Source organism: Aspergillus novofumigatus (assembly GCF_002847465.1).
Source record: "Aspergillus novofumigatus IBT 16806 chromosome Unknown P174scaffold_1, whole genome shotgun sequence".
NCBI classification, from domain to species: Eukaryota; Fungi; Ascomycota; class Eurotiomycetes; order Eurotiales; family Aspergillaceae; genus Aspergillus; species Aspergillus novofumigatus.
The window spans coordinates 1,228,625-1,252,628 of NW_020194274.1; the positions used below are offsets into that span (position 1 = coordinate 1,228,625).

General features: G+C 50.2%; 7 protein-coding genes across 7 annotated transcripts; 3 read left to right on the forward strand and 4 right to left on the reverse strand.

The window, feature by feature from the left end:
* Window positions 1-213: 213 nt before the first annotated feature.
* On the reverse strand, window positions 214-2,743 carry P174DRAFT_426635 (putative chromatin assembly factor 1 subunit B; the record flags this gene model as incomplete). The annotated part of the gene is made up of 7 exons (XM_024825393.1): window positions 214-435; window positions 561-867; window positions 922-2,014; window positions 2,086-2,322; window positions 2,379-2,481; window positions 2,559-2,574; window positions 2,640-2,743. 7 exons carry the CDS (start codon window positions 2,741-2,743, stop codon window positions 214-216), a joined length of 2,082 nt encoding a protein of 693 aa, XP_024686924.1.
* Window positions 2,744-3,379: 636 nt separating this feature from the next.
* P174DRAFT_399070 (uncharacterized protein) lies at window positions 3,380-4,744 on the reverse strand. The gene is made up of 2 exons (XM_024823856.1): window positions 4,132-4,744; window positions 3,380-4,066 (listed from the first exon to the last, which is right to left on the reverse strand). Exons 1-2 carry the CDS (start codon window positions 4,633-4,635, stop codon window positions 3,605-3,607), a joined length of 966 nt encoding a protein of 321 aa, XP_024686925.1. The 5' UTR covers window positions 4,636-4,744; the 3' UTR covers window positions 3,380-3,604.
* Window positions 4,745-4,867: 123 nt separating this feature from the next.
* Window positions 4,868-7,885, forward strand: P174DRAFT_399073 (uncharacterized protein). Its single transcript, XM_024823857.1, has 5 exons — window positions 4,868-4,929; window positions 4,983-5,022; window positions 5,097-5,422; window positions 5,484-7,213; window positions 7,288-7,885. The coding sequence occupies exons 1-5, from the start codon at window positions 4,920-4,922 to the stop codon at window positions 7,537-7,539; spliced, it is 2,358 nt and encodes a 785-aa protein (XP_024686926.1). The 5' UTR covers window positions 4,868-4,919; the 3' UTR covers window positions 7,540-7,885.
* Window positions 7,886-8,067: 182 nt separating this feature from the next.
* On the forward strand, window positions 8,068-9,543 carry P174DRAFT_436731 (alkene reductase). The gene has a single exon (XM_024826109.1). The coding sequence runs from the start codon at window positions 8,321-8,323 to the stop codon at window positions 9,425-9,427; it is 1,107 nt and encodes a 368-aa protein (XP_024686927.1). The 5' UTR covers window positions 8,068-8,320; the 3' UTR covers window positions 9,428-9,543.
* P174DRAFT_466588 (putative MFS transporter) lies at window positions 9,449-11,764 on the reverse strand. Its single transcript, XM_024830549.1, has 5 exons — window positions 11,079-11,764; window positions 10,864-11,025; window positions 10,707-10,815; window positions 10,614-10,651; window positions 9,449-10,568 (listed from the first exon to the last, which is right to left on the reverse strand). Exons 1-5 carry the CDS (start codon window positions 11,269-11,271, stop codon window positions 9,469-9,471), a joined length of 1,602 nt encoding a protein of 533 aa, XP_024686928.1. The 5' UTR covers window positions 11,272-11,764; the 3' UTR covers window positions 9,449-9,468.
* Window positions 11,765-18,417: 6,653 nt separating this feature from the next.
* P174DRAFT_362247 (acetate uptake transporter family protein) lies at window positions 18,418-19,459 on the forward strand (the record flags this gene model as incomplete). The annotated part of the gene is made up of 3 exons (XM_024821841.1): window positions 18,418-18,824; window positions 18,902-19,076; window positions 19,136-19,459. The coding sequence occupies 3 exons, from the start codon at window positions 18,418-18,420 to the stop codon at window positions 19,457-19,459; spliced, it is 906 nt and encodes a 301-aa protein (XP_024686929.1).
* A 1,569-nt stretch (window positions 19,460-21,028) lies between these two features.
* Window positions 21,029-23,876, reverse strand: P174DRAFT_436736 (uncharacterized protein). The gene is made up of 4 exons (XM_024826110.1): window positions 22,466-23,876; window positions 22,091-22,410; window positions 21,924-22,039; window positions 21,029-21,865 (listed from the first exon to the last, which is right to left on the reverse strand). The coding sequence occupies exons 1-4, from the start codon at window positions 23,436-23,438 to the stop codon at window positions 21,112-21,114; spliced, it is 2,163 nt and encodes a 720-aa protein (XP_024686930.1). The 5' UTR covers window positions 23,439-23,876; the 3' UTR covers window positions 21,029-21,111.
* Window positions 23,877-24,004: the final 128 nt, after the last annotated feature.

Genomic DNA, 24,004 nt, shown 5'->3' on the forward strand with positions numbered 1-24,004 from the left:
GACTCCCCAAGCCAGAATATAAGAAAAACAAAGGGCCGTAGGTAGACGAATGGAAGCAAGGAGAATTGGTAGATGTAGCATAAATCATTAGGGTTGTGCTTTGAACACTGACATTTGGGGTTGTGTTGACAACCAACCGAAAAGTCAAGTTCGTCAATGCTTAACTAGACTATAAGTAATTGTTCAAGGAAGGCTCAGCCACCAAAGCCGGCATTATGAGATTTCATCGTTCGGAGATGAAGAGGAGGGAGGATTGGAGTTCGTGCCGGCCGAAATAAGAGTCGGGGCCACGCGTCTCTTCTTCGGCTGTTGTACTTGCGGGACCGAACTCTGGTCCTTTGACTCCTCCTTCTCTGACTCGCTGATGTCTCTTTTGCCCAAAACACTGTTGCTCACAGAGTTCGCTCCACTTTGCGTGACTGCAGACATCGGTGTCTGGGGTGGTGTAGTAAGCGGCAGAATAGGGGTTGAGCCGAGTTGGCGGCAGTGACGAGCGGCACTGATCCTAGAGTGGGTGTTGGATTGTTGACTACAGAATCCCCCGATTGCTGAGCCGTTACCTGTTGAACGGGAGATTGTGTGGTCATTGAGCAGGCGGAGTTGGATCGTGCGGGACTCGCTGGAGGTACTTCGGCTGACTGGGCCGGTGCCGAGCTCAGAGAAGGTTGACTCAACTTGAGCGGCGAGGGAATATTGGCCGGGGATGGTAGCGGGGCTTGATTCGCGGACGTGGTGCTAGCGTTCGCAGGATGCTGAGCAATTCCCACTGGAGGTGTATACAGCTGGCCCAGCTCTCCGGGAGCAAATGACAACGTTGAGCAGAAGCCGTCAGAAGAGCTCATTATTAAAGTTAAGCCATCATTCGACCTGATTTTGTCAGTGTACCGAACGCATTAGAGATCAAAAGACATTAGAACTCACCAGGTGAGATCTGTAAATGTCGCAAAATGCAAGTTGCTCACAACACACAGGGGAGTCTGTTGCTGCGTGTCGTACACCAGAACCGCGTCCTGCGTAGCCACCGCGTACACAATCCTGTATGGTAACGAGAAAACCGGACTCGGACTCTGGCCAGCAGAAGCTCCTTCACTCTCGGCGTTTTGGGACGCTGTGTTGGTCTTAGACGACTCGCTTGCAGAAGGAGTCGACGGAGGCTCCATGGAAGGCTTGTCAGGCGTCAGCTTCGTGGAAACTACTGGTTCAGGAAGAGATGCAAAGGATTCCTCCCCCGAGGAGGTATCCAGCGTAATATGTCGGGCAGGCTGAGGAGCCTTGCGCAAGGTATACAAAATTGGAGAACACTTGACTGCAACGGAGGGCTTCTTATGTCCCGGCAGATGAGAGACAGGGGGCTTGTTGAAGCCTGCACGGGTGTAGATGTACACTGTGTTAATGATCTCATCCGTGGTTTTTGTGGGGTCTGTGGCAGGAACGTGCGTGGTCTTGTACTGGCCAGCTGGAGTGAACAGCAGACTTCCATCAGGGGTGAAAGTCAGCCGCCTGAAAAATGATGTGAAAGTCTCATTGGCATAGATGTTGGCATTCTTGACTGTGAGACCACCCAAGACGTTTGGCGAGGCTACTTCCAAAGGCTTAACAGCCGGTAACGGCAGGGAAGGTGCCGGAGACGCAGAGCGGCGAATCGAGGGGGAGCCAAATGAAGAACGGCGACTATGAGATACCGGAGGAGGATCCATAGGCAAATGAGAGGTCAATGGCGTACCCGGAGTCGAGGTAGCGGGAGAAGCAATGGCAATGGAACTGCCTGATGCGGGCTGGGATCGAATAGAAAGATCAGGCGGAGCAGGACTGCTGGACGAGATACGTTTGGCTGGAAGATCCATTTTCAGGAACTTCCCGTGAGACGTTAACGTAAATTGGCCATCCTTTGTCTTCAAGCTGTAGATGTGGACAGATCGATCCGATGACTGGGTAGCAACGAATTCGTTCAGAGGATCCCAGGCCACTCCTTGAACGTAGTGCGAATGCTCCGCAATCTGCCGAACCATTTGCCCTGGAAGTATTCGGTTTTAGCCTCATGATGGGGATACGAATCCTAGGAGAGGCGACAAGAATTTAACGAACCAGTCTGCGCGTTGTATATTCGAGCAATATTGTCCATGCTCCCTGTGATGATGAAGACCCCGTCTGGAGACCACGCAAGGTCATAGATCTCAGCACCGGAGGACCGGCACATATGCTTCACACGCCACGTTTCCTTGTCGTCCGAACGATCCTCCCCTAACCCAGGCTGGGTCTGTAGCTCTGACGGGACCCAGAGAAGAACGTTGCCGTCGTCTCCTGCAGACGCCAGCATCTCGCCTAGAGCAATACATCAGAAGACTGTTATCTCGTTATAGACAACTCGGCGTATGTACCTTTCGGACTGAAGCGGACCACATTGACAGCTTGTGTGTGTTTCACAAGTGTGCTTAGATAGGTCACTTTTCGATCTTCACCTGCAGACTCGACTTTCCATAGCTAGTGATTCGAGGTCAGAGACGACGAAGGGAGCGAGAGAGGGAGGGAGGAGGAGATGAAGGTGGTTGGAAGCATACTCGGACATTGTTATCACTAGGTTAGACGGGAAACATTAGCAACGCCTTGACGTATATATTGAGGGGTTCACCTAGACGTACTTTCCAGCCGTAGCAAGGCGCCCTTTACCGTTGGGGTCGAAATGGACCGAGTAGATTGGGGCATTGTCGTTGTGCCACGCGATGAGCAACGGCGTAGCCTTCATGGTGAGCACAAAAGCTCAATGCCCCAGAACGTCTTTGTCAAATGTGTTCAGGAAGGATATGGTTCGTAATAGGGTAGTTCAGACGGTCGAAATCGTGTCAAGATGGGTATCTTTCAAAGCTGGAAATCTGTAAGGGTGCGTGTAGTTAGTAAAGTTACAGTAGCAGCTACTGCGGAGAACGTGGAACAATAATCAGACGTTCCCTTTATCGAGGAGTGTTCTAAGACAATTTCGATAGCCAAGTATTTGCTTATGAGGACGACGGGAGAATGAAAGAGAATAGCGGATCCGGATTCATCCAATAATGCAAAGGAGGTTGAACACAATGGCAGCTGTCGTCGAGTGGTGATGTCGTTGGTTGATGATGGTTTGTTCGTCGGTTGCCCGTGTCGCTTCCTCGTGTCTCACTCCGACGCGCTCGGCGAATCGCAGCACATCTTCCATTTTAACCAAATCGGGCTTTCTTTATGGATGCATATGCAAGCGAGACTCTGCTAATATTGGCTGTTAGGACCTTCAACTTAATACTTCCGATGCCATGATTACTGTAGTCATGATACGCGATAATCAGCCACTATCGATGCATATATATACGTATGGGGCTACGGTACGGTAAATGATGACATGAAGTGCTTTAAATATTCGAAAGTATGTCACCCTCTTCATCAGGTAAATATCAATAATAAACAGAGCTTGTGTGCTAGAGAAGTAACAAAACTAATTCATTCGTTTCACATCCCATGGTGAACGCCAAACACTCGCTTCCGAAACCATAATGCTACATCTTTCCACTGAGACAGTTTCAACGATGCAAGAGTAATAATACAAGGAAAGGGAGGAAACCTGTCAGAGTTTTGATGATCATGTAACCCATTTACCAATGGTCTCTCCAAACCAACTGACAGCCTTCTCGCGGCGTTTCAAACGTGCGTCCTCGTGTGTCTTCATGAATGGACTGGCCTCTTGCACATACATCTTCTGTTGTTCGATCTGCGCGTTGTGTGCCCGAATCTCCAATTCCCTCTCATGGGGTGTAAGTTGCTCCAGTGGCTTCGATGGTTTGAATCCGGGCGGAATCTGCTCAACACCGGGGACCTCAAGACTACCCGGGGTATCGTTGGATTTGAGTTGTTGGGTTTCCACCTGCGGGTTAAAGAGCGACCTGAGGGGCGGTGGTTCCTGACCAGCCGCCCGACACTTTGCGACTCGCTGTTCATAATCCAACATCTGGTGGTATAGCTTATCCGCATGCATCTGAATTCGTTCTTCCTTCTCCTCGTCCCAATCGAATGAGGCGGCGTAGCCTAATGCCTGGAGGAATTTCTGACCCAGTATCAGCATACATTGCCCACAAAAAAGGTTCTGGAGATAGTAACTCCGACACTTACAGATTGAGTGGTGAAACAACGAGAGAAAGTTGCGTTTTCCTCGGAGCAGGAAGTCACACGAGCCTGCAGTCGCTTCTGCCAATTACCGGTCTGGAAACATAACGTCAAGGCTTCATGCTCCAATGCGCAATTTTCCATGGCTGCCCGGTGCACGGTGTCATTATGCTTCTTGTACTTCTCAATCACCCTTTCCGCGCCCTTGGTTACTGATCCGTCCTCTTCCTGAGGAGGCTTGTAGGTTTTCCACAGATGAGCATACCGGCCATCGGGGAAAAGTGACGCGGAGGGAACGGAGGGTTTCGAGGGCTCGCCAGTTTCGGCAGATGCGCTTGTTTTTGGTGCTTGGGTTTGAGGATCTGATGTTTTTGAAGGTTCTTGCGTTGAAGGAATGGATGTTGTAGGCACGTATTTTGCTGGAGCTTCATTTTCAAGGTACTCTCTGAGGCCCGGGTCAAGCTTCTTGACCGGATCATCTCCGTTCGAACTGCCCCAGAACCAACCCATTTTACTTGATATCGTCAGTGGTTGCGAATTTTATACAGTAGAGAAAAGGACAACTGAAAATAGCTGAGGTCTGGCGAAAGATATCCAGCAGGACTGCGGAGATGTGGAAACGAAGCCGATAGTTTGGGCCTCCCTCAGTTCCCCGCCAAACCGTTTTGGGTCAATGTAGTTCCCTCCCTCAGTTCCATCCAGCTGCTCTACAGACAACAACAAAGCTCGATTTCGAGCTTCACTTACAGCATATCGCGTCGATTTCCCGCGTTGAACAGCGCCGCTTCTCCATCATGAATTCTAGTATGCTCTCAATTTCAGTTATATCCAGTGATAGACTAATGCAATTGCGACAGACCGAGAGGAGCGGCTGCAAATGCGGCAGCGCGGAGCAGCGTACGCGCATCACCTTATCCGACTCGCCTTTTGATGAAGAAAGGAGGATGCTAACCGCATAATCCATTTGACAGGACGCGCAAACCGAAAGCGATTGATTTCGGCTTCTCATTTGGACTTGCTCCGGCACCCGCAGAGACCACGTCGGAACCCGCGTCGCAACCCGCTGCGACTGCTACTGTCACCGAACCAGCTGGTTCGCCACAAACAACATCAGTCCTAGGAGAAACAACTTCGTCACGAGTATCACCAGCACGGACACCTTCAACTGGAAATCTAGGTTCTAGCCAGCGGACACCAGGAAGTGCGCGCAATGGCCTCCCCGAACGACCGTCGATGTTCGATATACCCTCGGATGAGGAGTTAGAGCTTGGGCGCAGCAGCAAAAGGAGAAAAATTGGTACGTTCTTGAGGGGCTCCTAATGATCTTGAGCACAGTATCTAACAATGCGATATTCAAGAATCTCCTAGCAAGGTTACCCAGACATCGGTGAATTTAGACGTTACAGCCCAGGAGACGAGATTAGCACAGCCCCAGCCGGACAGCATGACGAGGAGCGCACAAGAAGGCATTCGTGATGGACCACAGGCTGCGGCACCTACCACAACCGCCGGACAAATATCCGAAGACGCGCCTGAACCGGCCGGTCTGTCAACATCAAACAGCCTGATCAATGACCTGACAAAGGCGGGTGAGAACCCGGAAGTTCATGAGGCAGCGGAAGAGGCTACGGTGATGCGAAGTGGTCTACAACTACAGAACGGCTCGAATTCACCTCCCCTGGATACCCTCAACCCCGAGCGCAGCAGACAAGAGCCAGAAACTCACGATCGCTCTCCACCAGAAGCTTCGGTGATGCCGCAAGAAGTTGTCGCACAGCAGGTGGTGGAAGAGCAGGCGGTACCAGAACAAGCCAAAGCCGATGGAGACACACAGCGGCCTACGCGAACCCCAGAGATACCAAATGAGCAGCACATGGCTAGTGAAATGGAGTTACAGCCTCAGCCCCAGAAGCGCGCAAGGGGCAGGCCACCGGCATCTAGCCGAACGCAATCTGCTGTTAGAGAACCCTCAGGGCGAAATGGAGGTGACGTGCTGGAGAAAACGGCGGTTCCAGATGATCCGAGCAAGAGACTTCGAGGCAGGAGTACAAGGAGTGCCCGAGGCACACCGAATGCTCCTACCGAGAACGTTGTCACCAATAGCAACTTAGCCCGCGGACAGGATGCGGCACAACCTGAGACGGACGCCGGCGTCACTGCAGCAAGGGGCCAGGATGTTGAGCAATCAGTTTCGGGGAAACAAAACAAGAAGAAGAAGGGCAAGCGTGCTGGACGCGCTGGCAAGGCCCGTCATGTGGAGACTGAGCAAGACAAATCTGATGAGTCTGGTGAGAGAATTCGGCAAGAGGAGCAGCCACAGCCAGGCAGGGAGCAAGAGCCGGAGACTGAGCATGAGCTTCAGCCTGAGCTGCAACCTGAGGCCGAGCCCTCACCAGAGACTGCAAACAGAGCAGAATCGCCAACAGCCCAGGAGGCTTCTTCACGACCTAAGAAACGTCGCGGAAGACCGTCGTTAGCATCGAGAAGGGACGGCAACACAGAAACACAGCCTGAGGAACTACAAGAGACACAGCAAGAGGTTGAAGAGGAGAATCCTAAACCTACGATGAAGCGGACCCGGCAACCTCGCGGTGAAACTGTACCTGTGACTGTCCACCGCCTGGTGAACGTCGCTTCGCTGGCACCAGGAGCTTCTGGTCCTGATTCACTAGTCGAGGATGGAGAATCGGCCGATGAACTGGCCGCCAGGGGAAAGACTAAGCTCCCCAAAAGAGGGGGCGTCAACCCAGCCGATGTACTGAGCCAGATTTGCCGAGAGACACTGGAAAAGACCCTCACTACTCTTAAGAACGGAATAGCCAATGAGACCAATCCCGCACGGCGTGCGGAATGGAGCCGCAAGAAGAAAGCCGTCGAGGCTTACGAAACAGAACTTGAGGGTCGACTGTTCGAGTTGAGCGAGATGCTGGATAGTAACTTTGTTCTCGGCGTCCAGCTGAAGAAAGCAAAGCGGGAGATGATGGACTTGCGGGGCCGGCTGTACGAAGTCCGTAAAGAGAGAGAGGCGGTCGCTTTACGAATGGATGCAGTGCGCAGAAAGCATGCGGAAGAGGAGAGTGCGAGAATGGTAAGCTATGCCGGGTTTCCGAAGTCTATAACTACATCTTTGATATGCGTGGGATTGGTATCTGATGCTTCCAGGCCCGCAACTCTATCAACAATTCCTTGCATAGTCTGGAGCTTGCCGTCGAACGAAGTCAGAACCGTGCTTCCGCCGAAGCTGACGACGCAGAATCGGCTGATGCTTCCCCCACAGTTGGCCTGGAGTTTATGCTCCGTAGTGTTGCTGAAGCAGTGAGCTCTACTGCTCCCGGAGCTCAAGGTGGTCTCTTGGACCAGATCAAAAGCTTCAATGCACAGTTAGAAGCTACAGCTCGCAAACTGGAGAGCTGACAATGTGTTTATTCTTCTTTGCTGGTTACTATGACGCTCAATACCCTTTTGACGACTTGCTGGATTTTGTGTATATCAGGATACTCCTCGGTGTGGTAACTAGGCGAACAGACCATATGATTGCATACCGCATGTACTTGACCTAATATACATCAGAGTACACTCTTTCCCTGTTCTGTTTAGCCCAGACTGAATGTAGCGGCGTCATTGACGCACAGCATACCCTGTTCTAACCTTGTAGATCACTCTGTAACTCTCCGCGTCGGATAGACTCCTGACCGCCTGAGGCAAGAACTGATCCACCCGCTGCAACAAGCATCCATTAGCTTTTCGCCTCAGGTATCAATCGGACCAGATCAACTCAAACGATGCAAATTTGTTCCGAGGCATTTGTCAGCGAAAATTTGCAGCGGCCAATCGATAGCAGCAATCTGCCGCATGGTTCGCGAATATGCTGGAAGTACCTTACTGTTCCCTTAGTTATCTGTATCTACGTTAGTCTACTGCCTCCTTTTCTCGTTATGGAGCTGCCTCCGCTGAGTTTCGGTTGCCCCACTGGATTTCCAATCCTCGGGAATCGGATGTGATTTGAAATCAATCAGTGGGGTTTACAGCCTCTATAGTGTTGTTTTTAAGACACAATGCTCTCCAGAGATTGTAGGATAAAAGCTGACGGCCTCCCTCCCCGTATTGCCTCGTCCCAATTAATACCCTACAGAGTATAGTCGCGCTATCATCAACGTCTCGAGTGATACATAGACTCGATTGCAATAAACCCACCATGTCGAAACTCTTCTCCCCCATCCAGGTCGGGCGCATGCAGCTCGGCCACCGCCTGGCCATGGCCCCCATGACCCGATTCCGCGTGGACGACGACCACGTCCCCCTCCCCATAGTCAAGGAGCACTACGAGCAACGCGCCGTCGTCCCCGGCACCCTCCTCATCACCGAAGCCACGCTCGTCTCGCCGCGCGCAGGCGGCTACGCCAACGTGCCAGGGATCTGGACCGAGGCGCAGATCGCACAGTGGCGCCAGGTGACCGACGCCGTGCACGCCAAGGGCTCCTACATCTACATGCAGCTGTGGGGTCTCGGCCGGGTCGCCAACCCCGAAGTCCTCAAGCGAGAAGGCGGGTTCGACCTCGTGTCTAGCAGCGATGTCCCCACGGACGAGAAGGCGCCTGCGCCGCGCGCGCTCACCGAGGAGGAGATTTATGCCCTGATTGGCGACTATGCGCAGGCTGCGCGCAACGCCATCGCCGCGGGCTTTGATGGCGTTGAGATCCACGGTGCGAACGGGTACCTCATTGACCAGTTCACCCAGGATACGGCGAACAAGCGGACAGATGCGTGGGGCGGGAGTGTCGAGAAGCGGGCGCGCTTCGCACTCGAGGTGACTCGCGCGGTTGTGGAGGCTGTTGGTGCGGACCGCACGGCGATTCGGTTCAGCCCCTGGAGTAGCTTCCAGGGGATGCGGATGGCGGATCCCGTCCCGCAGTTCAGTTACCTGGCGCGGAAGACGGCGGAGATGAAGCTGGCGTATGTGCATGTTGTCGAGTCGCGGATTTCGGGCAACGCGGACACCGAGTCGACGGATCAGCTGGATTTCTTCCTCGAGGCGTATGGTCATGCTAGTCCTGTGATTATTGCCGGTGGCTACAAGGCTGATTCCGCCCTGGAGGCGGTTGACTCGCGCTACAAGGATTACGACGTGGTGGTTGGTATTGGTCGTCCGTGGACGTCGAACCCTGACTTGCCTTTTAAGATCAAGGCCGGTATCCCTCTCCGGCCGTACGAGAGAGAGTTCTTCTATTTGCCCAAGGATCCTAAGGGTTACGTTGACTACGAGCCCAGCGAGGAGTTCAAGGCCACGCAGGTTGCGGCTTGAATTTGATGTCGGTTTCCCTTTTTCCTCTGCTTATTGGTGTACTAGAAAGATACCACTGCATTGCATATCGTATATCGTGTATATAGACTATAGAATTGACCTTCAATGATAGATCGTTGAGTCCTCAATGTTTGTACTGTAGTCGCAGCTGTCAGAACCAAGCTGTGCTGCAGACAAGGCAGACGTACCCTGAAATCCGGATTCTCCCTGTCCGTCAGATCTAAAAAGTCAGAGTTCTCCAGACGCTGTCCCTCGCCCTTCATGTCGCGACGCCGATTCTCGTACATATAGTAGCACTTCAACAGGACGGAGAAGACAATTGCTACCGAGACTGTCGCCACGATCGCAATCTTTGCCGGTATATAGTCTGGCTCGTCTTCCGTGCGGAACGTCAACGGACCTAGAATATTTCCGAGACAGAACGACATCAGGACGATGGCGTTCATAGTGACTTTCTTGGTGTGACCTGCGACATTAGCGCCAGCGATGGAGTACATCAACGGCAGAGCGGCCCCGACACAGTTAGTCAAGTAGTTGCCAGCTAACTCGGAGGCTTTCATTCCTTCGTGGGAGAAGGCCATCAAGCAGCCTCCAAGCAGCCCACAGGCGAGGATTCCTATGAGGCTCAGGCATCGCTGATCAAAGCGACCGGCCAGATATGTGCCTGTGAGAATGCTGACCACGCTGACCACGCCGCCGGGGATGGTGAGTAGCTCGGTTTCCTTGGTGGTGTAGCCGAAGCTTTTGATGATCAGAGCGGAGAAGCTGCTGATGGCGGCGTTGGAGATATTCATTGCCGTCACGATCACGGCAATGAAGTAGGTCTGGGGGTCCTTGAATACTTCTACGAATTGGTACGTTTTGAAATGCTTGTTCTCAATACCTGTCCGGTTCTCCCGGAGACGCTCAATCGCCAGAAGTTTCTCCTCATGGGTCAGCCGGGACGCCATCGGATTGTCTGGGAGGAATATCATGACGCATATTCCCACGGCGATGGTGATCAGTCCAAAGATGAGGAACATGATCTGCCAGGATCGGAAGCGGTCACCTGTATAGAAGAGCAGTCCATATGCAACAAGAGCTCCGACGATGGTGGCAGTTCCAGTACCTAAATACCAGAAACCTATCCGCTTGGGCTGTTCTGTGAAGGTTAGCAACATTCTCGGCCATGAGAGATACACCTTACCATTCCTCTTGTACCACATTGAAGTAATCAAGATCAGTCTGGTACCTGTCAGAATGGACTCGGGCATTGAGATTGCAGGGGTTGGCAACATACGCCGGAGCAACTGCGCTTTCAAAACATCCTAGCAGGACACGGAGGACAATGAGTCCAGCATAATTCTGCGCAGCACAGTTCAGGGTAGTCAGGAGTCCCCATAGCGTCACTACAGCCTGTAAGCAATGCACAACATGTTTAACGACGAGAGCCCTACCGTTGAGGCCAAGGTATTTTGCGATAGGCAACCGTTGCATGAGATATCCCGTTGGAAACTCGAAGAACAGGTAAGAGACGTAAAAAGCTAAGGCCAGTTTGGAGAACTGGTCCGTCTGCATGCCGGTATCCCTGAGCAAGCCCATGACGGAGGCATAGTTGACTTAAGGCAGCGTAAGACGGTGCAGGAAGCAAATCCGTCAAGGTCTTACTTACTCAAAATCTTGTCCTGATATTGGAGAAAATAAATTGCCCACATAAGTGGGACGATCATCCAGTCGATCTTACGAACGAGCTTCTTTTCATCGATCTCGGTAAAAAACGCCGCTTCTTCTGAGGCAAGGAAGCCTAAGGCTGCATCTGCCTCAGCTGAAGCTGCAGGACTGAACTTCTTTGCTTCGATATCCATGATCGAGTCACCCGTTTCAGGTACTGTGCGCAAATCACTATTGTTGTACACAAAGTTCTGAAAGAATGGCCTCGATATGATATCCTTGCTACTCTTCTTATACAAGTGACTCTCGCTACATTTGCGATGCCCATGTTATCAGCGAGATCGCAGACAGCATGGCTGGCATATCAATGACCTTCCGTAAATGGATGATTGGAGATCGATAAGTGAGAAGCAGTCGCACTGATAGACATGTCGATACCAACATTCTTCAGCTGACAAGGACTTCATCCAATTGAACTTCTTCAAGGAATGAGTTTATGTCGCGTAAGAGACAGAGACCATGATAACCTGGGAGAAACGTGTGCTGGATAGAAACTCCAACTCTGGCGATCTGTCCGAAAGAAGCAGGTGGTAAGTGCCTCCATCACACAAGAGATATCACTGATAAAGACATTATCAATCCCCGCACGCGGAGAGAGGTTGCCGTAGCTATGAGGATGGCGATAAGACATGCATTGTCAGGGTGTTCATCAGAAACTTTCTGTCCCTCATTTTGTGAGCACTTGCAAGTAGAGTCTCGATGGAGGATTATGGAACGAGTCGCTTGGCATTGAGCTGTCACATAGCAGACAATGCTCTGGAGACGGACCGAACTCTTTCCTATGAGAAATATATTCAGAGAGCTCTATGGTGCAACCTCCCCTGCTGTGCAGGGAGACACTCTCAGAGTATCTGGCCATTAGTATCACAAAGATGTGCGCGATTAGTTGGTATCAGCAATCGAGTCTAAGATGACAAGATATGCCATTGAACATGCTCTCTTGACCAACTGAGTACGAGAAAACGATCATTTCTCAATTCATCGTGAGAGAATGTCGGATCACTTCACAGAGGCTTCTCACCCAGGCAACTGCCCTTCTCCTTATAGTACGCTCAGCTAATCGAATACGATGTGAGCGGTGACTGTCCCAAGGCCTGTTGAGACGAAGCGACAATTCCATAAAACAAATGTCACCCTGCAAAACGCGCTATTGTCTAACTATCGAAGTCGGGTAAGATTCTCCAGATAAACCCAACATGATTTCGATAGTTCCTACCACACCCCATCCGGATCGTTGATTGAGCGACTGACCGCTTCTTTTCTTTGGTAAGGTTCACCAAAAGGGCGATTTTAGAGAGGTATCTTGGTCATCCTATTTTCTTACAACGTCGATCATCAGCTCTGGATGAATCATTGATCGACTGTCTAGATACATCATCGCTCTGAACGACGGGAAAGCGAGAATCGGATCTACAGCGCTACAGAGGTCATTTGACCGGCATGTACCCCAACAAGACATACAGGCCGCGATAGATGCTGACATACACGAAGTTGCCGAGCAGCAAGGACTAGGTCATGCTCCCAGTCTAATGTTCCGCCAGCTTCCATTTCTCCAGGTGGTTCTCCAGACAATTGCATCGTCGACCCCGCTTACAACCCGCCTTTCTTTCCATTATCAGCAAGAGAATGGTTTGTTCGTCATTCGTCCAGTGGAGATAGTACTCTGATGATTCAAAAATGGACACATTTCTCATAAATGCAGCTACCCCAGTTTTGTTTGACTGGTTCGTATTCCCCACCTGGAGCCAAGCTGTGAGCTGCTCACGTTGACGCTGCTAGCATCAGGCCGCCAGCTCCCAAGTCAAGAGTCCAGAGTTCAGGCGTAGCCAGAGACCAGAAGCAAGGGTTTTGAGTGGATCCCAGACAGCGTTTGAATCCATGAAACTCTCAAAACTCAAAGGGACTGTGCCTTGTGGTTGGTTCCTGGTGATTCCTCCCAGTCCCGGTGACTTCCGCTCCGCCGAACCGAAGGGCAACCGAGTCTGAACCGAGAAAATCATCGACCTGGAATAAACGGAATGGTTATGGAGGCTGATGGAGCAGGTCCCAATTATTGTACTATCCCCAGACCCCCGTTGTTTCCGGGGTTATCCATCGGCATTTGGCATGGCATGAAGCCGGCTCGAAGAGGTCTGACGCTCATCCAGTCCAAGAGTGTATACTCCGTAGCCCGTAATACTAGTCCCAAGAAAGCAGCTGCCAAGCAAGAAAAACGTGGCTATCTCGTGGCCTTGCACGGACTCTGAGGGTTCTCAGACATAGAGCTAAATTATTGAATGCTAGCCAAGCCACAAAGCATTACTTTGTCTTGGATAGCGGAACATCAGGCAATAATCATTCCTGGCGTCTTGGGTTGACTGTCGAAGTAGGAAAGATCACATCAGTTAGTTGATAGTATATCGAAGCTGATCGGCGATCCCCTTTCTGATGATTTCGGTATGGCCACTGTAAGCGAGGATGATGCCATTGGTCTTTTGATCCTTTGGTTCACCGTCCGGGGTAAGTTTCGGAGAGATTGTCACTAGTAGATAGATACGCCAGCGAGTGTTCTCTGGTCGTTTGATACTACCAAAGGTTTGAGTATGGCAAAAAGTCAAAGCCAAACTGACATCATCTTGAAGATCAGATATGCAGACTAGGTAGATGTCAACATAGTTGGTTTGCCCCAGCATGAGAAGAGCCCTCAATTTCAGGCACTCATATGGTCCAATAAGCGATCCAGTCAGCAGCGGCCTGAGGTGTCATGGCAGGGTAGGTAACTTGTGTACAACACCACTCGAAAGAGGGGAATCAAGCCTAGGACTGGGCAGTAGGCCAACAATGCCAAGGTAAGCAATCGTCAAAAGCAGAGTGAACGGAAGTGTGTCTCTGAGACCGCAATTTGAAGTTTCAGCATTAAGAGCTTTATCGATATTGACTTCGAAAGGAGCGCTTGAGACAAGTCTCGCCTCTCGTCTGCTTCGTTAATTAAACAACAGAAGGAAGCAAGGACGACAGCCTAAATACAGCCTCACTAAGGTAAATAAATATGGAACAAATAGCTATCTACAAATAGCAGCACAACAATACGGAGTAAACCTCACCAACATTTGATATAGCTAGCCCAAACCAGTGAGACCACAATAAAAATCGCGATAAATTATCCAAGCACGCCGCTAAGCTTAGCAGACCACAGAAATCTTAACAGCGCACCAACTCACTCCCAATTTCCACCACAAACAACCACCCGCCTAAGCACGCAGCCTTAATCAAAATAGCGATTAGTCTAATTTTGCAGCCACAAACTCACACCTGTATGACTGGCGTCTGGTGTGAGTCAACGTGGCACGACTGCCAGTAAATAAGGAAATAATCTGACCCCAATTTCGTACTCCCCAGTACTCCGTGCCCAAAGAGACGATAGCTTACATTACGGAGTAGTCTTCCCCTTGTCTAAATAATTCTTAATCCTGTCGACTGAGATCCAGAAATTTTGAGGAAGCTTGTCGAGAAATCGAGAAATACCTTTGGAGGCGGCTGAATCTGAGACAGAAGAAAAAACGAAAAAAAAAAAAAAAGCAAAGGTAACCTCGTACTCCCTGTCTCCGTGGCTCCGTGCTGTGGTGGTTGACCCGCTAACTGCGTAGGCGAGGCCCATCGACTCCATTTTTCCGTAGGTGTCGGCGTATGCAAGATGCAGGGGTTTGTCGCAGACTTGCAGCTTCCAGGAGTTAATTTGCTGGCCTCGCGAACCCTGCCAGTGCGTAGTATTTAGTTCTATCCACATTCATATGTTGTTAATATTGGGAGATTAATTCGCAGTCTGTTTACCAGGGTTCGGCTAGTAAATTATTAGGGTTGGAACAGTCTGGGCTTGATTAATATCTTGAGTATAGGTAGATACCATGCTAGTTAGTTAATCAATCACCGAGCTGACAGACTAACAGTGACACTTGCCGGTTAAACAGTCCGATCGGCCATGGCCGAGGGAATGACAATAGTGATGGACCCGTCATTTCCTCTTGGGGGATGACTGGCGACGGTTGTGCTCCATAGATAGCTTTGAAACGGGTACTTTGATTAAGCCTTTGATGATCTTGTCAATAACGGCAGAATCAACTGCTCTTGCTCTGTACTTTGATGACGGTGAGCCGGATCTTCTACGCTTGTTCAGCCTGCTATGAAGCCGTGGAAAAAGGGATGCCAGTCGCCATCTATTATTAATGACACATACAGAATACGTACATGAGAGGTTGTAGTAGGAGTTGTTGTAAGACAAGCAAGTCCACCCCGTGAGATCTGAAGCAATGGGCTCAAGCTAATCAAGTTATTCGTCACTGATAATATCATTGACATGTCCAAGCTCGGCCCGTCAGACTTCAGCCGCTTATGAATTACCCAAGAGGGAAACGACGGGCGGGAAGACGGCAGAACATCCACAGACCGAGGTGATCAAAACTGCCATAAGATTGTTATTATTTGTTGAGAGTCCGAGTTGAGACTTGAGAGTAGTGAGCACTCTGCTAAGTAGGCTTAGTGGATAAGTTCGTGTACTCTGGACGTGTTTGGCTTTGATGATTCGCTAATGGACATCTTTGAAACTGGGCCAGCTCAGTTCCAGACTACCTACTCTTACCTTAAGCGTTCTTGTGTGACAAGCATACTGGCCAAGCCGCGTCCGTTATTGGCGCGTTTTCCTCCACCGGGGAAAGCTCAACAATAGTCCCATGAGGTTGTACTTTTGGTGCATGCTTACTCACCGGGAAGGTTTAACTCAGCTTTTCTTCCCTGCATTTTTATTTCGATTTTTCAAGTACTTTGTAGTTTGATTTCTTGAGGATGCAGTAGCCTGTGGATAGAATCTTCCGGTCGATCATGAGGTGAATTATCCATACTACGGAGTGCAGGTAAATACTGCATACAAGCTATGGCGTAGAAGGATATGAGCTGCAGGAAAGTTTGTCGTCGGGGCGATCCGTATTCCACAAATCAACACTAAAAGATGTCTTGTAAGAGGTCTTGGCAAAATGGGTGCTTAGCCCAACAATCAATCCTCGTTAGTTAAGGGATGATGTTTGCTTGTCAAGTTGTCGAAGAGAAGGCCCAAACTACTAAGCTGCATCTACCTAGTAGTGTACGGCTCCCTCTGTTGTCTGTCTCTGTCGTCTGTCTCCGTCGTCTGTCTCTGTCACCGGAATAAGTAACTGCTTTACCCTACCATCGTCTTGTCGGACTTCAAGCTCTCCAGCTCGGTTACCGGCTAATGTTCCATTCCCACCAGCTGCTGTAGACTAAAAAGCACGAACTCGTGTGTAGGACAGGCCAAGTAAGACCACAGGGTACAGGACGAGATAGCTAGCTTAGTGGGGATGATGCGCGCGAGGAATGGAGACCACAGTTTAGTAGTACTGTAGTATCATGGATAGATCGGCAGTCTACCTGCCCAAATGGGCCCATGAGCATCACAGTTTCCCAATTAACCCGTTCTACCGTCAGCCACGGGAAAGCTCCTGGCATGGGTTTCAATTTTGTTTCATCAATCCTGGCCGAGATGGGTTCATTAATATTGAGAACAAAATTGATTACAATTCGAACCTAATTGAGAACCTGAAATTAACATGATGAGTAAGGGGAGAAAGCGACATAAAACAAAAAGTGGAAGATCAATGACGGAATCACCGGCTCAAAAACTTGCCGCGTGCGGACAGAAGACCAGGGTTGCCAGGTACGGTGGGATTATTAAGTTGTCTTGTCACGTTGTCCATTCTGACAGGATACCACTTCGTACTCTTGACTATCTAGGTACAAGTCCAAATGCATGCTGGTAGAAGTCCATCAGAGTCAGGACACAGGGTCAGTTTTCATCAGAAGTAACTCCGTAGGGTAAGGTATACTGAAGAAATGGAAAATATGTTTCTTGCCCTGTACCACTCTGCCATCTGTGGTGTCATTATTCCCCTCCGATGATCTTCTCAGATTTGCCTCTTTCCCCGGAGATTATTCCTCTCCACTCCCTTCTGTAGTTGATCCCCGGGTCTTGGGATTACAAATAGTACGTACCTACCTTAGAAGTACGTACCTATGGACTTGAACCCGTGAGTTTCATTCGAACGAATCACAGCGATGCATGCTGGGTCAAGAAAAACTTCCTTTTACCCAGGAATCCCGGGGAGTTTTCCGTCTCCCCATTCGTTCTAGATTGCTGGGCTAATATTGTTTGTATGTTTGATCGACTGCTCTTGGGCAGTCTCCAAGACTCCAAAGCTAATCTCCTCCCCGCTTTTCTTCCTTCGCTCGGAAGAAAAAGAAAAGGCAAGTCACTATTATTTGCACACTCGTTCCTTTTTTTTTCTCGGCATAAGAATGACAATTATTCGACTTGATCTTATTGATCATCAATCTCCACAACAGCAACCGACCTAGTACTAGCTGCCCATCACCTCCTCCAAACCAAGACTTGAGAAGTCAGTAAGAGCCCAATTTCCCCGTCTTCCGTCAAAACAAGAGCCGTAGGTTTTTTGGTCCCATTCCAGTTCCATTCTCTCTCCTTCCATTCATCCATCCATACCCATTCATCCTTCCAGTCGCTCTGTTCCAGTCTCCAGTCTCCACATTCCCTTCGTTGACCGGCGGAGTACTTAAAGTTAGTGCTCATCCACCAGGGTCGTATCCTTTCCACAGCAGACTATCTATCTAGTAGTCTTAATACTTAGTCTAGCAAGGTTGCTTACGAGCTACGACTTACGAGACTATCTAACTAGTTGATTCCGCGTTGGTGCCTCGTCCTCACTGCTCCGTCTAAGACTAGCCCCGACTAAATCCCTACTAACGGCCCTTCATCCCGATTCAGGTAAGTTGCTCTGTTCTTCTTCCCCCTGCTCATTCTGGTCCGTGTCATTTGTTGTTGTAGTCGTGCTTCTCTGGTCTGGCCTCTTTGGAATTATTTTGGTTCATATTTTTCCTTTCTTCCCTTTTTATTTTTTTTATTTTTTTTTTTTTTTACCCTGAAGAGACGCCCAGAAAAGAAAAAGGGAAAAAAGAAAGAGAGAAGTCCCTCCGGAATAATATCCAGCATATATTTCTCCTCCTCTTCTTCTTTTCCCTTTCATCCTTTGGATCCTTCTGCTTTGTCGTCAATAGCTGTGCTTCCATTTTGCCTTCTTAAATTCCCAACCAGCAGTGCTGTGTGGTCTCTCTCCCCTTCCACCTCCTACCTTTTATAATCCTCAATTCCTTCAGCTAGCTGGATTTTATTTTTATTTCCATTACTTGCGATTGTCTGACAGTTCTTGTAAAGCACCATGTCCGCCGAGCACAACGCAGCCCTTGAGAAGGACGTCGGTCCGGACAACACCATCAACGGCACTCCTGAGAATGCCAGTGCTCCGCAGCTTACCTCGCAGATGACCCACGAGGAGCACGAAGTGGCCAAGGCCGCCGCTCGCTTTGGCTATGGTCCTCTGGCCAAGCCCAATCCTACCGAGTACAACCTCCCTCCCTTCGGAGGAGAGTTCCAGCCCGGTCTGTACAAGTCGGTCGAGAAGCGCAAGTTTGCCAACCCTGCTCCTCTGGGTCTGTGTGCTTTCGCCCTCACCACGTTCGTGCTGAGCTGCATCAACATGGGTGCTCGCGACATCACCGCTCCCAACATCGTCGTCGCTCTGGCTTTCGGTTATGGTGGTCTCGTTCAGTTGCTTGCCGGCATGTGGTATGTTTCCCCTGTCCTCGTTGGAGCTCGAGCTCCTTGATAGCATCTTGTTGTCGCGGCCGCTGACTAGTTTTCAGGGAAATGGCTGTCGGTAACACTTTTGGTGCCACTGCTCTGTCCTCTTATGGTGGTTTCTGGATCTCCTTCGCTATTGTCTTGACCCCCGGTGGTTTCAACATCGAGTCGGCTCTTGTCAAGGCCGACAATAGCAGCACTTCTATGTTTTACAACTCTTTCGGTCTGTTCCTTATGGTGAGTTCTTCTGAATCGGTTTCTGTCCTCTGTCGGCGACCGCAGCTAACAATCCGCAGGGCTGGTTCATTTTCACCACCATCCTGCTGTTCTGCACCCTGAGATCCACCGTGGCTTTCTTCCTGCTGTTCTTCTGGCTCGATCTCGCCTTCCTGCTGCTCGGTATCGGCTACATCCAGCGCGACAGCGAGGGCAAGCCCAACCCTCCCATCATCAAGGCCGGTGGTTTCTTCGGCCTCCTGGCTGCCTTCACCGCCTGGTACAACGCTCTGGCCGGTATTGCCGACAGCAGCAACAGCTTCTTCGTCATCCCCGTCGCCCACTTCCCGTGGTCTCCTACCGGACAGGCCCGGAGAACCAAGACCGAGCGTGAGACCGTCTAAGCGCGATCGTATATCGAAAAGGCTGCAGTCTCCTAAGAGAAGTCTGTACCTGTTGCGCCTATTGCATCAGTCTCTGTGCGTGATTGAGGGATCGGCAATACGGCACGATTCCGACTTTTAATGCTTCAGATACCCATTCTCGTAAGATCATTGCTGTTTGGTTAGTTCATGTCTGAGCTTGGTCACTCTGGGCCCAAGCAGGTGAGACCTCTGAACCCGCAGCAGATATAGATGGTCTTGTGGACATGTTTAATATTGTGTTTCCCTTTTCCTTGAGTTGGTTCCCGACCGTTGGTATAAATAATGCGTCCAGGATTGGATAATGATGGTGCCTGTTGTCTTGACAATGGGCGGGGTCAGTCTGTATTTAGTTGGCCGTCGATAATGAAATGTTGACGATAATGCTGTCTATTGTATCGTATGAGCATCACTCCGGTCATCCACCCGAGTCATTGCGCCGGTGCAGCCTCATGAGTTAATGCCATCGAGCAATTGGCCCAGACCATTTTCAGTAGCCAATACACAACCCTTAGCATGAGCTAAAGAGCATTGGCAATTCCGGTAGTTGTCAACAACATGCTGCATAGTCCCAACTTGCAACAACCACCTTAGTTGAATCAACTGGACTCACACCACCTAGAAACGAACATCAGCCAAATCATCTCATGGATCAGCGCACATAAGCAAACCTACCACCAACACAGATCAAGCTTAGTAGTCGACGTTAGTACAACCAGTTAGCAAGTATACCTCAGTATGAACAATCAGTAACCGAATCCAGTCTCGCCCATCAGGGAACACATTCGACGGGGACTCCCAGCAGCAACAGCAGCAGGACAACAGCAAATACAAAATCAGAAAAGAAAAACAAGAACAAACAGAAACTGCTGGCTGAGACTGGGCACCACACCCTATATGTAACCTACCTCGAGGCATTTTTTCCTTCTTCGGTGGCAGTAGGGGTTGGCCAGGTGGGTCATTGTCAGTAGTTCGGTGATTTCTCGGTTTTCGCTGGTTGACTCTGACTGACTCGAACTTTTGCCGCCTCTTGGTTTTAGATTTTGATTTTATTGTCGCTGGTGCTGTCACCGCCATATAGCTATATTCTTGACTGTTTGCATAATGTTGGTGAGAGGACTTCTGACTTCAGTTGTTGTGGGTGTTTGCTACGGTGCAGTGAGAATGATAAGAGTTACCTTATGGTGGACATGAGAGATATGCGGTCAATTCTCGGTGCGGCGCAAACTCGGTTTTTGGGCTGTGGCCGAGTTATACCCGTTGTGATGGGTAGGGAAATGAACGCGATGTGCGTCATGCGTGTCAGCTGCTATTGTTAGACTCGGGATGTGCTATATTGATAGTACGGCCTCCTTCGGGTTCCGATCCTGGCTAGACCTGGGCTAGTGATCGGGATGTCAGTTGAAGGGAGGGCTTGATCCCTGTCGGCTTCTCCCTTGCTTCTCCGTTGTGTCGGCTCATATTTAGTTCTGCCTCGGGGGAAGATATATATTGCCAGTCTCTGCTCATGCACATGTGCGAGGCTATTCTACGGATGTGTGAAGGAGATGTCATATGTCCAGCCAATGTATTCGTCAATCATGCGGTATATACCATGTCTCATTATTGTATCATACATTAGGGTCCGTTGTATATTAACACAGGTTCAACCGACTGGCGTCGGCGTCAATGTGAATCTCGTCCCACAACTCGCGCAGTGGAGTCAGGTAGTAGCGATCCACGTAAAAGTATCCCAGCAGAAGTTCCCGCAGTTCCTGCCAGGAGCGGAATCCCTGGTTCCTCAGGGCCGTGGTCAATTCAGTCATGAAGAACGTGTGCTCGCGGGCCAAGAGCCGCGAGCTGCAAGCCCCCACAAAAAGGACCCAGATCAATAATTCCCGACACAGGTTGAAGTACCCGGCCGGGATCGTCGTTTCAAGTGCGACTCGGAGTCCGATAATCGGTTTCGAAAACACCGGACCCATCGCCGGGTAGAATTCCCATATGGTGGAGTTGTGGAAGAGCAAGCACGCCAGTCGGACGCAACCCTCAATCGTTGCGTCCCCCTTGGCTTCACCGGTCGCCGTGTATCGGTCAGTGTGCAGGGCATACTCAACGTAGAGCACTTCTGTATTGAAGTAATCCTCCGTTTCGTCGTCAAAGCTCTGCGACGACTTTGGATCGCCCTTGATCCACTCTGCATACCAAATAAGTTCAGTCAGGTCGTATATTGCCTTGGACATGGCATCACCAAAGACGCCGGGTATTTCAATCAACTGAATCAGACGCGATGCAGTCCTAGCATGATCCTTACTAGGGGGTATAAGGGTAAGCCCAGAGGGACGAGCGTAGCGGACGAAAGGGAAGATCGGCTTTGTGAAGGCCATGCACGCCACTCGAATGTCGGTCCTAGTTCGGGTTAGTCACGCGCGCCAAGGGCCCAAAACTTTCGCTCGGCTTCACTCACCATGATATTTGAAAGCGCACATCCGGTGGCACATCAGCAAAGCTATTTCTCATAGCAACCATCTGTCTTAACCCCGCCAGATGAATTTTCAAGTAGTCCGGATTCCCCGACGCAATCTTTTTCCGTCAGCAGGGCCGTGAAGGCAGAAACAATGTGCCATATCATACCTCGATCGTGAGTAGGATCGACACCGCAGCAATGAGTTCATCGCTAGAGGCTTTGAGCGGGTCCGATAAGCTCTCGTTGACCAAACGGATCGTCTCTCCGCGATGGTGAAAGGTGTCCAAAATCAACGGGCTCGTCTGCGCTTTGGCGGGATCAACCAGTGGAAACTCCCCGGACTCCAACGCGGCATTAGATGCAGCGACACAGATGCAGGCATGTAACGAAGCCGGATCATGTTGGACCAGGGCCGCCCAATGAGCTTGTAACCGCGGCGCAAATCGTCGTTGCAACGGATATGCCAATCGGGTCAAATTGCACAGAACTAAAAGCACTATTAACAAAGAAATATCATCTTCAGCTTGGACAAGTTGGCTTACAGTGTTGCAGATGTCGGTACATCCTATCCGAGAGAGGCGTGTGCAAAGTATTGAAGGGATCTTTCCCTCCATGGCCTAATCCATCCCATGGGGGAGAGGATCTTGATTGTACACGGCCGACTGTTTGAGTCTGTGAAGATGTACCGACGCTATAGCTGTCCACATTGCCAGTCCTCTTCGTGACAACAAGCTCAAACTGTTCCTCCTCTTCTTTGATCTGCGGTTGACCTTGATCGTGTTCCTGTTTGGCCTGTTGGTGATGCTGTGTGGAGGAGATGGCGGGTGAAGAGGTGGAAGTATTTTGTTCGAATGCGGAAGACGACGAGGCCGAAGTAGGGGCAGACGCTGACGCTGCGGTTGTGCTGGAGGAATTGGAGCTGGTGGTCTCAACAGGCTGAAACGCAAGATGCTTCCAGGTCTTGCTCTTGTAACGCTTAGTGTTCTCCAATCTCTTCTTGCGATTGTGCTCGGACATCACATGGGAGCGAATACGTTTCAGAGTCTCTTCTCGCGTTCCTTCCGAGACCGACTGCGGATCGGTATGGACCCAGAACAACGTTGACCGGCCATTGGATACATTGGTGGTTTTGCGAGTCTTGCGAAGCTTCGATGGAGCGCCCTTGCCTACATCTTGACGATTTTTTGAATCCGAGTCGGCGGAGCGCGATGCTGCAGCTGCAGATTCGTCGGGGTTGTGTGATAAGGAGGATGACGAGGGAGCGATAGCAGGAACAGTAGTTGTCACAGCCGATGAGACGGCAGGAGGATGGTAATGGAGAAGTTGAGGTTGTTGTTGTTGGTGGTGCTGATGAGCATGATTATAATTGTTAAAGATAGTACCACCAGAAGTAGTCGAAGTAGTAGTAATGGTGGAATCCCAAGCAGCTGGTTTACCTAGCATGGGTAAGACCTGCTCGTGGCCGCCGGCAGGAGAACATGCCGTTGGCTGGATATTGGAGTTCTTGGCATCCATCGGACTTCAATCAGCAATCACAGTATTTGCTGATGATCTTCATGTGTATTATTCATTGTTTCTAGAGTTGGCAAGAGGAGACAAGAATTGGAGGAAATGGGTTGGATAGTGACAAGGTGAAATGGACGGGGTACCCAAAGCCAAGGGAAATGCTGAATGGTCAGCACACTGCCCCTATCAGGAAAAGCCCATCATTTTTTTGCTAATGGTGGACTGAGCTGAGGATTAGGATGCGGTACTTTTGACCTGCACTATATTGGTGAGAATAATAGCGATAATATATGTGGGAGGAGCAGGACTGCAGAAAGCAGCCAGCGATGGAGTCGTGGGCTAGTAGCAGTAAGAAGTGACAAGACAAGAGTTGTCACTTGTTAGGGCGGTGGATGTGTCGATAGAAGAGGGGGAGGGGACAGCGCGATTATTCCATAAGCGCAGGGAATTTGGGGTCATTCTTGTGTCAGTCTCGTTTTTACTTTTATTATTTTCATTTGGTATTTTATCTGTTTTACCCTTTTTTTTTTTCCCTTCATTCACTTTTATTTTGATTTTTCTCCGGCTCAAGCTTA

Bases quoted from the DNA above. Each gene is read 5' to 3' on its own strand.
- P174DRAFT_436736 (XM_024826110.1), bottom strand. From the start codon at position 23,438: ATGGATGCCAAGAACTCCAATATCCAGCCAACGGCATGTTCTCCTGCC. The intron at 22,411-22,465 runs GTAAGCCAACTT...TAGTGCTTTTAG, and splicing joins GTACCGACATCTGCAACACT to TTCTGTGCAATTTGACCCGA. The intron at 21,866-21,923 runs GTGAGTGAAGCC...AACCCGAACTAG, and splicing joins GTGCGCTTTCAAATATCATG to GACCGACATTCGAGTGGCGT.
- P174DRAFT_436731 (XM_024826109.1), top strand. From the start codon at position 8,321: ATGTCGAAACTCTTCTCCCCCATCCAGGTCGGGCGCATGCAGCTCGGC.
- P174DRAFT_399070 (XM_024823856.1), bottom strand. From the start codon at position 4,635: ATGGGTTGGTTCTGGGGCAGTTCGAACGGAGATGATCCGGTCAAGAAG. The intron at 4,067-4,131 runs GTAAGTGTCGGA...ATACTGGGTCAG, and splicing joins GTTGTTTCACCACTCAATCT to AAATTCCTCCAGGCATTAGG.
- P174DRAFT_399073 (XM_024823857.1), top strand. The intron at 5,423-5,483 runs GTACGTTCTTGA...GCGATATTCAAG, and splicing joins CAGCAAAAGGAGAAAAATTG to AATCTCCTAGCAAGGTTACC. The intron at 7,214-7,287 runs GTAAGCTATGCC...TGATGCTTCCAG, and splicing joins AAGAGGAGAGTGCGAGAATG to GCCCGCAACTCTATCAACAA.
- P174DRAFT_466588 (XM_024830549.1), bottom strand. From the start codon at position 11,271: ATGGATATCGAAGCAAAGAAGTTCAGTCCTGCAGCTTCAGCTGAGGCA. The intron at 11,026-11,078 runs GTAAGTAAGACC...CGCTGCCTTAAG, and splicing joins ATATCAGGACAAGATTTTGA to TCAACTATGCCTCCGTCATG. The intron at 10,816-10,863 runs GTAGGGCTCTCG...TACAGGCTGTAG, and splicing joins AAAATACCTTGGCCTCAACG to TGACGCTATGGGGACTCCTG.